Below are 13,057 nucleotides of genomic sequence, written 5' to 3'. Positions count from 1 at the left end.
TTATGGAATTGACGTCAGTGGTGATTTTTCTAAATCAAGCCCAAAAGAGTACATTTCATTACATTTTTTACAGCAGCATAAACTAAACTGTTGAATTTTCCACTGGTATGACCACTGTGTTTAATTAGTGATAACTGTACGCCAGCCATGGAGCTTAAAAAGCAACATGCCAAAACTAACTATAGCTAACTTCAGCAAGAGTAGACAAAAGAGACTCTCCAGCCCTTTAGGAGACGAGGTACTTTTTCTCTTTGCAACAAACTGCTTTGAAAATAATCCTTTGATTATTTTTTTTTTTCAGTTTAAAGTGTATCCTTTCACAACATGACTGGTTTTGACCCACTTCATAGAAATTGGCTGCATTTAAACTCTACTCAAAGCTCCCCCATGTACAGTATGTTCTTGTACCTCCCTATGTTGTTTTTACATTGGAAAATTAATATCGGCTGGAGCACCAGAAATGTTTGGTGTGTTAGTATTTGGAGACAGGATCAGGATCAACATGAGAAAGTGGGTGAGGGACGGGGCTGTGTGTACATCTTATCAGAAACTGGCTGAATAGCAAAGTTTCCAACTACTGTCAGATGATAGTCGTGATGAGACTTACAGCACTTCTGCTGCAAAGGTGGAATTAATTCTTTGCAAATGGCGAATGTTAAAATATCAATGTTAAAACAGCTAGTGGTAGCCACCACTGCTGTATGACACTAGGTATTTAAGCTCCTTGCTCACATTCTCTGTAAGAGAATGCCCTGTTAATCATGAAAGTTTGGAATCGGCTCTTCTCCAAGTACTGAATGGGTCCATAGTGAGATAACTGTAAAGAAAAGACCCCTCTGTTTCATGTGCAATGGTGGAGCATGGGACAGTGAGACAGGACGAGCCTCTTAGGCTCCAGCACAGGCAGTGCAATGCAGATGGGACCCTTAACACCCTTGATCCCTTACCATAAGGGAACAAGGTTGTTTATCCTGCGGGGAGACCTAATAGCAGGCTGCCAGGACATAGAAAGAGGTCACTGGGAAGATGAACCCAGGCTCTTTACAGATCTGCATGGCCTGAGGACAAGCAATAATGATCTGCACTTAATTTTACATGTTTGTAGTCATGAGAATTTCCTTCTTATATCACCAAAAAGTTTTGAGATTTTAGGTAACCTGGGTCCTAGATAAGTTACTTTAACTTTGAAGAACTGCAATTTTTTGCCTCCTTCTCCCATGAAACAATTATCACAAGTCATCACTCTCTGACAGCATTTCTGAAGGACTCACTGTACTGTCTTCTTTTGAACCTCTTACACCAGAGGGTCTCCAGTCCTTTGATGGAATGGCTGGCCTCACTCTATTCCTCCCCTCTCAAGTTACAGAAGAACACAGGAAGAACACACAAGAAAGGTTAAATTAAATGAGACTGAAAAAAAAAAAAAAAAAAAGAGGCAAGGTAGAGATTGATACATTCATGGCACTATGGTATCTCATATCTAAGCAAAGGTCTATGCAAATTTCTTCTGCTGTGCAACTGAGCTAACATGAAATCAACTGCTAGTCAGTTGAATCCTCTTTCACTTCTTCCTCTGCTCAGTATTATTTCAAGTGTTTCTGAGTGTGTTTTCCCTTGTATTTGCTCTTATTTTGATAATAAAGACTTGCAAGCTAGATGTATTTTATCCCAAGATACATGTTTCAAAATAATTGAGCCACAGAGTGAAAAAACAGATATTTAGGATATGGGATTTGTGCAATTCAAGAGAACCCAAAACTGAGTTGAACAGCAAAAACATTTGATTTTAGACAAAAGAAGAGGAACACTTTCTCCTTTCAAAAGCCTTCTCATAGGTCATAAAATCCCACTTTAGCAGTCTGTCCCTACTTGGTAAAATACTTAAGTATGTACTGAAGGAAATACGTAATGGTATCTTGTTAACTTCAGCTCTCCCTGTTGAGTTAAATAGAACAAACTTAAAGATAAGTATTTGTGTAAGTCCTTTGCTGACTGGGAAGGTGATATTGCAATTTAATGATCATTCCTGAAGAGAGGAGTAAAGGGATAAGAATATAAGAGTTTAACTAAGCATTATAAACAAAGAAGAATAGTTTTCTATTCTACTTTCCACTGCTCTCCCAGACCGTGTCTCAGATTTCTGCACACCTTTTTTTAACTCTCACAAATCATCTGCAAAGGTGTGATTATATATGCACATAGCTGGACTGTTAGTTACAGGTGTAAAATATACCCAAGTCCTTAAACTTATAAGTCTATTCATTTTCTTGTTTTATTGCCTACAAATGTCACAGACCAACTATATCTTTCAAAATGCAGCACCTCAGATTTGAAAAAAAGCATCATTTTGAAAAAGAAAATGAAAACAAAATACCCAGACATTTTATTTTAAAATTACAGATTTATAGAAGGCAAAATCCATTGCTAAAAATAATCATTTGCCCTTTAGCTGCCTCTAATAAGAAGGCAGAAAAGCAAGCATACTTCTATATATTTAGTTTCTCATAAAGAATAAAAAAGAATTTAAAGAATGCAAAGAAAGGACTTACTTTCAGTGCAAATCGGACAGCATCCTTTTCTGTTCAGGATTTTACCCTAATTGGGAGAAAGACAGGCTGTTTTAATGAGAGAGTTCTTGGAGCAATGACTGTGTCATCTTGTAAGACTGGATAAGCCTTTGAAAATAATTCAAGTTGTGTTTGAACTCAGTGCCCTGGTTACAACTTCAAATATCAGGTGCTAAAAACAGACAGAGCTATTCAACAAGCTTCCTGGCAGTCTTATAAGAAATGAAATACCAAAAGGGCTCTCTGTTACCATTTTTCTCTTTAGAGAGTGTGAGAGAATTTTGGACTTGCACAGATAGCTAAAGCAGTTACCGGGTTAAGAAGATCACTACCTTTTCTCTCACCTTCCCAAAATATATACCTTTCCTATGTATTCCCTGCTTTGTGGCAGGCAGGCAGGCAGGCAGGCAGGCAGGCAGGCAGGCAGGCAGGCAGGCAGGCAGGCAGGAAGGAAGGAAGGAAGGAAGGAAGGAAGGAAGGAAGGAAGGAAGGAAGGAAGGAAGGAAGGAAGGAAGGAAGGAAGGAAGGAAGGAAGGAAGGAAGGAAGGAAGGAAGGAAGGAAGGAAGGAAGGAAGGAAGGAACTTGGTCAATTCTATTTCTTGTTGTACCTTATACAAGGCTGACTAGCCAGGAGGCATGCCTTTGTGTATGTACATTCATGTTCCCTGTCAGTCTTCATCAGTTTAAAAGATGTTTTATCTGATTTTACTTAAATTACCTATAGTCAATCAGCAAGCTATCAGAGAAGCCTGAAAAAATTCAGATTGAACAATGGGTTTTTCCAAGCAAAAGCTGGTGTTAGTTATAACAGAATGTACAGTGATATTGGAGCTCACCCATATTCCCACAGAGGGACTGAAGAGGTATATGGAGCTGCACTGTTCCCCTTTGCCCTGACCCTTTGCCCCAACAGCAGCTGAACACAGAGGAACTCCCCTCTGCGTGACCACTGCTCCTATTCCCACCAAATAGGTGAGCAAGGTGAGGGCAGCAAGAGCAAGCAAATGGAGCTGTGTTGTGCTGTGCACTGAGCAGTATAGAAAACTTGTGAAAACAGACAAAAAATTGGTGACAGGTCTATGCAGAGTGGGGAAGTGGGCACAGGCAGCCCTATTGCTGTCTGCCTTGTTTTCTGCCTACAGTGCTGCCAAGCTTTGACAAAGTGCACGGGGAAGCATGAACTCAAAGTATCTTCTAGCAAACTGGAGTGGAGCATGTTCAATCCTGCTCTTGCTTGATATACACATGGCATGAATGAATCCTTGGTCATGAATGCACTTGGGCACATCATCCACAGGGCAAGCTTGTCTATGAATATGTAACTTCATGTGAACAGACCTGAGACACACCTGGACTTCAGAAAAAGGCAGGATGAGAGTTGCACTGGCAGAGTGAGCAGCGCTTAAATTGTGAGCAGGACTCCCAGGTCCCTGGACAAAGAGAATAGCTGAGGACCAGGCTGCAGCAGGGAGGCCTACCAAGCAGCTGCTAGAACAGAACCCCTTAAAGGTGGAACCCTTAAAACCACACAGAAATACCACATGGAAATAGCAGCACATATTTGTAGGAATGGAGACATGCAGCTGAATGCCACACACTGCACTACACAGCCTTACCTCTCTGTTTCAATAAAAGAGCTGAAATCATCAGCCGAGCTGGAAGTGGCAAGAATTCAAGTGAAATTGAAATCTCCAAGGCAGCCTGCTGAGGCTGGTTACTTGAGCCACCATGTTGGCCCGAGATCCTGTTTTTGTCTTGTAGAATAAGGAAACCCATTATTGCTAACATGTGCTGCAAGAGTTCGTTAGCATTGAGGGTTCCCTTAGGAGTGGGCTAAGTGATGTGATCCCATTTTTCCCTATGAATATTTATAAGCAGACCACATTTGAGTCTATTTATTTTCAGGGATTTTTCTTCCTTTTTATGGGGTTTTCAATTTTGTGTCTGAGGTTTTCATTTTCTATTTTTTTTAAGGCAAGACTAATTGCTGGGGGAAAGGGGTTGTTTGGTTGTGCAATAGCAACAGCTGTTGTTTTTTTGTGCCTCATTTGGCACTAGAGTAAAAACAGCAACTTTTTGTTTGCAGCAATAACAGATGTGTATAACATTATATGCAGTCTGTTCTAGAGATGGAAGAACGTGTTCTGAATAAATTTTCAGCTCACTTGAAGTTCACGGGTTCAAAATTTACCCTCAGACTCAAACCCTGCAAATGTCTTCACCTGCCGTGAATTTAATTCTATTAACTTTTGCACAGCCTTGGAGCTCAGAAAAGGTTATATGCTGTAAAATTCAGCAAGCTCTCCTCTAGCAGTACAAAAAGAGACATGTTCATGACCACTGATCATTACCACAGACTTAAGATGTTAGTGAGGAATGCAAAGACATAGGGAGAGCGGGCAAGGTGACAAATTATAAGGATGGGTAATAGAAAGGAGATGGCACCAGACAAGGAACAGACAAGAGCTGAGCTAGGGCAAGTAAATAGTGAATTCAGTAAGGAGAAGTCTAAAGGATCTCTGAAACTCAGTCTTGCCAAATGTTGAGATTGTTCCCTCTCTATAAAGTATTTAAGCATGTGTTTAAGTTTCAGCACACATGGAGGGCCTACTAACTTCAGCAGAAATGGACACATGCTTAATAGCTTTGCTGAACGGGGGCAGTATGCATCACACCTTGCAGGCTGGCACTCCAGGTAACTTGAGAGAGGAAATATCTGTGTGGAGTCAGTGGTCTGAAAGCAACAAAAAGAAACCACAAGCCACAAGGCTCAATAGAATGCCAAGGAGGACCAATCTTACTATAAATCTGAGAGGAGGGACTAAATTTGAAAAATATATTGCCTCCACAGCAGATGAAAAGAATCTAAGACATTTCCTGCAATGGCTGATATGGGATTAAATGCTTCAAAAAGAAAATAACAAAAGAATCAGAAATTTTTGTCCAGCACTATCAAGAAAACTGAAGAAATGGCAGAAACAGTCTTAAAAATATGTCAGCCTGCAACCAATAGATTGAATAATACAAATGGCTGTGCAGTATCAGAAATTTCTGCAGAATTACCACTTTGAAACCCACACATTCAAGAAATAATTGGTCAAAGTTTATTATTATAAATAAAATAAAATAAAATTCTACAACCAAAAAAACCCACCCACAATATCATGCATGGTAAAGCATTTAAGTCAAGGAATAATATTCTAAATTCTTTTTGAATCTTCAATCCTTTCACACTCAGTTGTCTGTATAATAATACATGTTTAATGAGATAATTTCATGTTGCCTGATACCTAAGGGACACTAAACCACATTTTAGTCCACAGCAGTCTTCAACAGTCAGTAGAGACAGCTTACTGTCAAAAATATTGTGAAGAGAGAAAAGGAGTGGACACATCTACAGTTTGCAGAGACAGCAGCACAACTCTATGCATGATATTCAGACTATAAGTATCAGAACTACAAATATATCCTTATATTGAACAATGTGGTGTGTTTAAGTGATATTTATAGATTTCTGACAAAGTCTCATCAGACATAGTGGAGCAGAGATGAAAAGTAAAAGATTTAAATCAATTAGCATACATTATTTGCTTTAAAACTACTAAGTACCCACTCGGAATAGGAAAATAAATCTTACTCTACAGTTTACATTCTTTCTCCTACTTCTCCTTCCAGTTTAGCTTGGAAAAGAAGAAATGCAATGTGTACCTGTGGAGGAGGGTTGGTTTGCTTGCAGCTTGCATTTTAAGGCAGGGATGTGGCTGACTGGTAATATACTGGGGGGAATGGTGCTGCAGGGTAACAAAGCTGCTCTTTCCAGCCCTAAGGAACCAGACCTTGTTTGCAGACTCACCTCAGAGTTTGGGGCAGTTTAGGGCTTCACATTAGCCTTGGAGCAGGTTCTATTGCAGCATTGAATGAGTTTGTCAATCTCGCTTCCATGCTGCAGCACTGTCAGTGGTTATTTTTTACCAACCACTATTTTCAGTTCAGAAGCCACTTCAACTGGTCATCTCAATGCTCAAATTTACATATGGACACAGCTGAAGCAATGCACTTAACTGAAGATCTCTGTTAAGTCATATTAGCTACCTGATTTCAGAAGCATCTTAAACATTTAAAATGCATCAGCACAAGGAAAATATAAACGCAATGCAGTGTGTGTGAGACCTGAAGAGTCCAAGCTCTCACTTCCTGCTTATACTGTGAATGGCATTAAGACAGCAAACTTGACTGCCATGTGCCATATAACATTCCCAGAAGAACAGCTCCATTTGTTCACACTTCCTGATGTGTATGCAGCATCTTGTGTGAGGCCCATTAAGAGGAGAACTGCCCTATGGAGCAAGTGCCAGAGTGACAGGAAAAGGACATTCCCTCTTCTGAGGATCTTGAAGCCCACTGCCACACCAGAATGGGAGGTGCTAAGGTGCAGGCTCTTTATTATACCACCACGTCTGTCAAAGGTTTACACATATAAAATTGTACAAACTAAGAATTTTTAATTTAAAAATTTTATATTTAGGTGTCTGTGATTCACATTTTCCCCACTGGCTTCCAGGATTGAGAAGGAAACACTGAGAAGGTGTAATGCTAACAACTTGGCTCTCTCATCTACAGTTTTGCCCAAAGATCCTCCCCTACATGAGGTGCTATGTAGAGCTCCATCTTGTGAAAGCTTGAGCCATAAGACCAAAATCATTTGCTGGTGTCAGAAATCCAAGAAACAAAGGCTGATTTTAGCCCAGGGTTTCAAGTAAAGCTAATTTTTTATGCCCTTAAGTTACAATTACAGTATTCTTTGGGTTCACTTCAGACTTTCAAAAAAAAAAAAAATACCCAGGCCACAACCTTAGTGAAAGCAGTGTGGTTTGGTTGAACTAATTTTCTTCAATTTGTCTAATTTACATTTTCAACCAAGTATTAAGCCTCAGATGCACTGAGAAATGCAAATACTACAACATCCTGTGGCTTGCCTTAACAATATACACACTACTGAAATATTAACACAGTCACCTCACCACTCTATAAAATTATTAAATAAAAGTCAAAAATAACAGATACTTGGGACAGAGAAGGTTAAAGGAGAAGGAGAGGAGGAGCACAGAGTCTTCAGAGTAAGGACAGAGGCAGAAAGACCATATTCAGGATAACATTAGCATATTTGGGGAATGCCAACCTAAATTAACATTCCAGATGATCCCTTCTTTCTAAACAGCACTCCCCACTGTCATGCACACACTTCCAAGAAACACTGGAAAAGATAATGTTGAGCAAAAAAGACAAGAAAGCACAGTTCTTTTAAAAAACTCACATGAGGACAGCTGCTGACTGGAATGCACTGTTTCTTGCGACACTCTGTCTTGCCTTTCACACAAGCACAGATGGTGCAGTTCACAGAGGACCACATCTCCCCATCCTGCAAGAGGGAACATGATATAGTATCATCTGGGGTGGCAACAAGAAGCTATTTCAGCAATGTATCATTGCACAAGAAAGGATGAATTTCCCTGTTGGCATTGTGTCATTGTTTAGTCTAAATTATTTTGAGGTGTCTGTCCATGGCCAGTTGGATTCAAGACAGAGATCAAATTCAGCCAGGTTTTCTTCCCTTTGGCCTTTTTGGTAAGAAATTCATTTTTCCAAAGCTAACCAAATCACATTTGCATTTTTCAACAGTGCCCTCATTATTTGCATTGTTTTCTCTCCAATAAGAGTCTGAGTTGTGATCACACCTACCACAAATTTTCATTTAAGTTCACATAATTAGAAAAACCTGATTCATTGGGTTGAGTGACGTCTTTAAGTTGTTGCACATGAAAATATTTGATAAGATGTCAGTAGACAGTAAATTTATTCCCATATATAGTAGCATCATTTCAACATAGGGCAGGAATGGTCAAATAATTCTAATTTAGATTACTACAGCACTTTCACAGATATTTGATCTGCTAAACATCTGAAAATATTTAGTAAAGATACAGTGCTGAATCTCTCAAAAGCAGAGCAGGTAAGACAGCCTATGTATTGCTCTGAAAATATGAAGTGCAGAGCATAATATGCCTTGTGGTCTTGTCCCCACTTGGGATGAATTGCTTGTGGAACTGCCCTGGCTCCTTTTTACATGGTGTTGCCTCTGCCAAGTGTGGTTCCTAAAACATTCTGTCTCACCCACTTACAGTCCAATGCTAGTCTACTTAGAGCCAAACTGTGCATGTTTTCTGTTTACAGGGCTGCTGGGAAGGAAGGGTGAGGATAGACCTGACAGGAACAGGCAGTTCAACAAGACAGCTGTGAATAATTATGTGCCCACCTCAACATGATGTTCTGACCAGAAACAGACTATATCTGAAATGCCAAGGAGGCCAACTTATTCAGCTCAGCTTGCTTCATCAAAGGCTGTCTCTCTCCTATTTTTTGTTTCTAGGGCATGTTTCTATTGCCTGGTGGTTTTGATGTTCTTCAGTCTCTACTGACCACTCACCAGGCATCTGCCAAGGTACCAGAATACATCACAGCTGACTGCATGCAGCTGCCCTGAATTTTTGTCTTACAGCTGGTTTTGCACAGGAGTGCAAAAACACATTTGCTGTACCCATTCTACCTGTGTTAGACCATTGACTTCAACAGAGCAACACTAAATGTACTTTTTTGCACACAAGAACAGAAATGGACGTACTGTCTCGTTATTTTTTCACACTCCATATAATATTAGTAATATAATAAAATCTTCACAAGAAGCAGAATATTTTAGTTGGGTGCCTAAGAAGTAGGCATTTGTTCGTGAAGCACAATGGCGCCAGTGTGAAAGTGCCAATCAGATGGAGCATAGTCTCAGAGTACAGTAGGTTCACATGTAATTTCCAGAATAAACACTTCTGCTATGTACACAAAAGATGGAATAAATGGGAAGCAATTCTGGCTGAGCAAACCAAGTATTCACACAGGACTTAACATTTGATCTGATTCAAGGGTCTCTTAATTCACAGATGGCCCATGAGGTGACAGAATCTTTTTCTGACACAGTGTGAAAAAAAGCTGCACCACTTGGAAAAACAAACGGGGTCTCAAGAACAGCAGAAGTGTTCTGCAGGGAATCCCTTGTGATTTGAATACATTGGGTGAGAGTGCAGTAGGTAACAGTTATTACATGGCTACCCCAGTATTAGATGTCAGGGGTGCTGTCCTTAGCAGAGACGTGCAATGTAGTAAATCAAGTAACTTTCAGCCAAAATGAACTTCACAAAGCTCCTGTTGGCTCAGTTATGGAAAAGAATCTTTGGCTCAGCCGATAAAGCCTACATACCACTGAGAATATCTTCTCCATGAGTATCAGTGTTTGTTTGGGAAAGCAGAGCACTAGTATCTCTTACTAAAAATGCATCAATTGTCATGAAATAGCAGTTTGAACATCTACATACAGAGGGGGAGACCACATGTAGCATTCAAGGAGGAACTAATTTTTAAATGTTGAATATCAGCAGAATTTATGCAAACTCAGAAAAAAATAAACAGATGGCAAATTTTGCAAAGCTTTGCCTCTGAGTTGTTCTATCATCAATGAGGATGGTGAGGATTCTGCTAAAAACAAACCACAATTTACAGCAAACTCATGCTATTGTGGCTGTTAAAATGGCACCTACCCCTGAGCCACTCTGAAACCTTACCTGGAAGATCTTATTACCAAACTTGCACACCTTCACCTCCTCAGGAGAGATGTATGAGACACACTCCTTGCAGCAGTGGTCTTTGTTTTTATTGCATTCACCAGGAAGTAAGCACCTCTTCTTACATATCACTGTTGAATCCTAAGTACAAGGGTGAAAGGAAATCATAAAATTGTCACCAAGATGTTTGTGCTCCTGTGTGTCCTTATATATTTCTGCTTGCTTAGTCATTGCATCCATCCAAGGCCAGTTGCTTGGAATAGGCCAGCTCAGAGAAAATAAATATTATTTGTAGTTATTATATATTTATTTATTTATTTATATCATAAATATTCTTTAAAGGGAATCTTTCATGGTCTGTGAAGCTAAAGCCCAACTTCTAATTCTGTTGGCCTGCAAAATCTCACTGATTTGGCGGCACTTTCATTTTTCTGCCTTGCTAAAAAAGTGTAAGTTGTTGCAGTCATGTTAGGGAACTAAATAAAAAACACTGACCTTGATCAGAAACATGGTAATTCATCATTTAGAAACTCCTCTTCCATTCTAATGCAGTCTTAAAAAGAGGACGACATAATCTGAGCAACTTTATTTTGCATCACACAGGGTGAGGCGGCATGTCCCAGTTGAGGGAGCCAGTAACATTTCAAACTTTCCTAGCACAACTGCAAGCACTCTTCAGATCAGATTCTTTGAGACCACACAAGATGCCAAAGAACAGCATCAGGCTTACAATTCCACAGCCCTACAAATTACTGCTAAGCCAGACAAACATCAGCACACAGTATCCAAGCACTACGGACTTACCTTGCATGTACACACTGTGCAGTTGTCATACATAAATGAGGAGCCATTATCATACACGTTGCTGTGAAAGAGGCAGCTTCCAAATGGGAGGTCAAACACTTTCCTCTGTCCTGAATATAAATAAACAGTAACAGAAACAAAATGTGGTTGAAAATATGCCACATTGTCAACAAAAATAGTAGGGCTTATTGTCACCAGACCAAATTTATGTGCAGTGTGTCATTTGCTATGTGTTTCCACTTCAGTGTGAAAAAATATGTACTTTTAACAGTTCACTATTCTTTTAGTACACATTCATCTCCCACAAATTCTGTGGGATGGAATATAAATTATTTATAGCATGTTTATGTAGGAAAAATCTTTCTTCTCCTTCTCATCATAAAGTGCACAGTGCAACTAAAGGAATAAAAAGTAAGCACTGCAAACTCTTAAGGTAGGTACACTTAAACTAGTTTAAACAGTCTTTGATTTAAAGCAATAACTTTTCAAATAGAGCAGTCTTAACTTCTTTTAGCATATCTATCTCAGGGGTTCACAGCAACCAAGCTAGATCAACTCAGTGACACTGATCAAAAAAAAAATCATAGTTGTTGTGCCATCTCATTAAGATAGTTTTTTGTACCATGTGTTCACATAAGGCTGCAAGAAATACAGGAATTTGTATCATTTATAAACAGAATGAAGGCAACACAAGATATTCAGTTTCCATAATCTGCAAACTATTTGGGTTCCACGGGAGGGACGCAAGGGCTTGGGGCACTAAACAGGGAAGGCAACACCAAAATCAAATCATTCCTGAAGTCGTGCAATCCTGCAGCACTTTCACATCCAAGTTACAACAGTTTGCATTCCTGTAAGCTTCTGTTATTCCTCAGCTTCTTTCCCAGTAAGTTATTTTTTAAAATAGAGCATTATAGTACATACACATGAGCTCTTCACAAAAACACTACACTTATCTTTCTAATTTTGAATCGCCCTGCTTACTTTTGGAGGCAGCCAACTAATAAGCTCTTTTATGAGTGGTTGTCAATCTCCTACCTTATAATTTCTGAGGTCTAATGTTTAATAGGCATCAAATCCAAAGTAGGGAATGCCCACTCTAAGTACATACTAGAAGTACTAAGTACTAGGCCAACATTTTAGCTTTCAAACCATAGGGCTTGGCACACTGTAATTCCTTCCTTTTTCAATAATTCTTGATAAATCTTAAAAAATATTTAAGATTTAGATTAGATTAGAGCCTCTTAAAAAAGTTCTCTTTTCCTCTCAGATATAAGTGAACAAAAGGATAAGCCCACAGTAAAGTCCATTGGATTTGCCTTAAGTTTTTACAAATTGAATGTTAAACAAAAGTTATTAAGTAATTGCCTTTATTCAGTTAGACACAATTTAAACATCACTTTCATGCAAATTAGCTACTTGGAATTAATCTGTGCCTGCATAGCCAGACATCCTTTCACTGGACGTGTGTCTTTCTCAAGAGGTTTAATTTCTCCTTCAGAACTGACATAAGGAATCAGTTGAGGATGCTCAGCAGCCCTAAAAGGAACTGCTCTACATCCATGTACTGCAAAGCCATGCCACAGTCCTGCCTGTAACGACACTTCTGCTGCTCTCTGTGGGGCCAGGACTTCAATTGCAGAGCTTGTGTCAGCAAGTGAACAAAAGTCCAGTTCTCTCCCACACCCTATTGCCATGCCTTGCAAACCACTCAGCACAATTCTGGGTGGCCAACCCAGTTCAAATAGTCGGTTAAAAACCACTGTCAAAGGAGGCATCACTTTAAAAGATGTGGTGTTGAAGATATTGGCTTAATGGTTGTCTTTGCTGGCTCATAACCACTAGTTAAACTAATAATTCAAGTCCCAGTAGAGTCCACAGCATTCTTCTAAGCTATGTATGCTGAATATCAGGAATTCAATTGCAGGGAGGTCTTCCACATGATACTTTAAAAACCATGCCTCAGCATCCCTGGAAACTATTCTCTTTCTCAACTGCCATGCAGTGTGTTACTCATC

General features: G+C 39.5%; 1 protein-coding gene across 2 annotated transcripts in view; it reads right to left on the bottom strand.

The window, feature by feature from the left end:
- The window catches only part of BMPER (BMP binding endothelial regulator), a 145,601-nt gene that overhangs the window by 58,928 nt on the left and 73,616 nt on the right, over positions 1-13,057 (bottom strand). For both annotated transcript variants that reach the window (XM_063156862.1, XM_063156867.1), the window contains 4 exons: positions 11,040-11,149; positions 10,236-10,376; positions 7,883-7,987; positions 2,550-2,595 (listed from right to left, as the gene is read on the bottom strand). In XM_063156862.1, coding sequence (XP_063012932.1) covers positions 2,550-2,595; positions 7,883-7,987; positions 10,236-10,376; positions 11,040-11,149 — 402 coding nt within the window. The remainder of the gene's footprint in view (positions 1-2,549; positions 2,596-7,882; positions 7,988-10,235; positions 10,377-11,039; positions 11,150-13,057) is intronic.

This window comes from Melospiza melodia, chromosome 1 (genome assembly GCF_035770615.1).
Source record: "Melospiza melodia melodia isolate bMelMel2 chromosome 1, bMelMel2.pri, whole genome shotgun sequence".
In the NCBI taxonomy this organism is placed as follows: domain Eukaryota; kingdom Metazoa; phylum Chordata; class Aves; order Passeriformes; family Passerellidae; genus Melospiza; species Melospiza melodia.
This window is presented reverse-complemented; position numbering and strand designations above follow the sequence as displayed.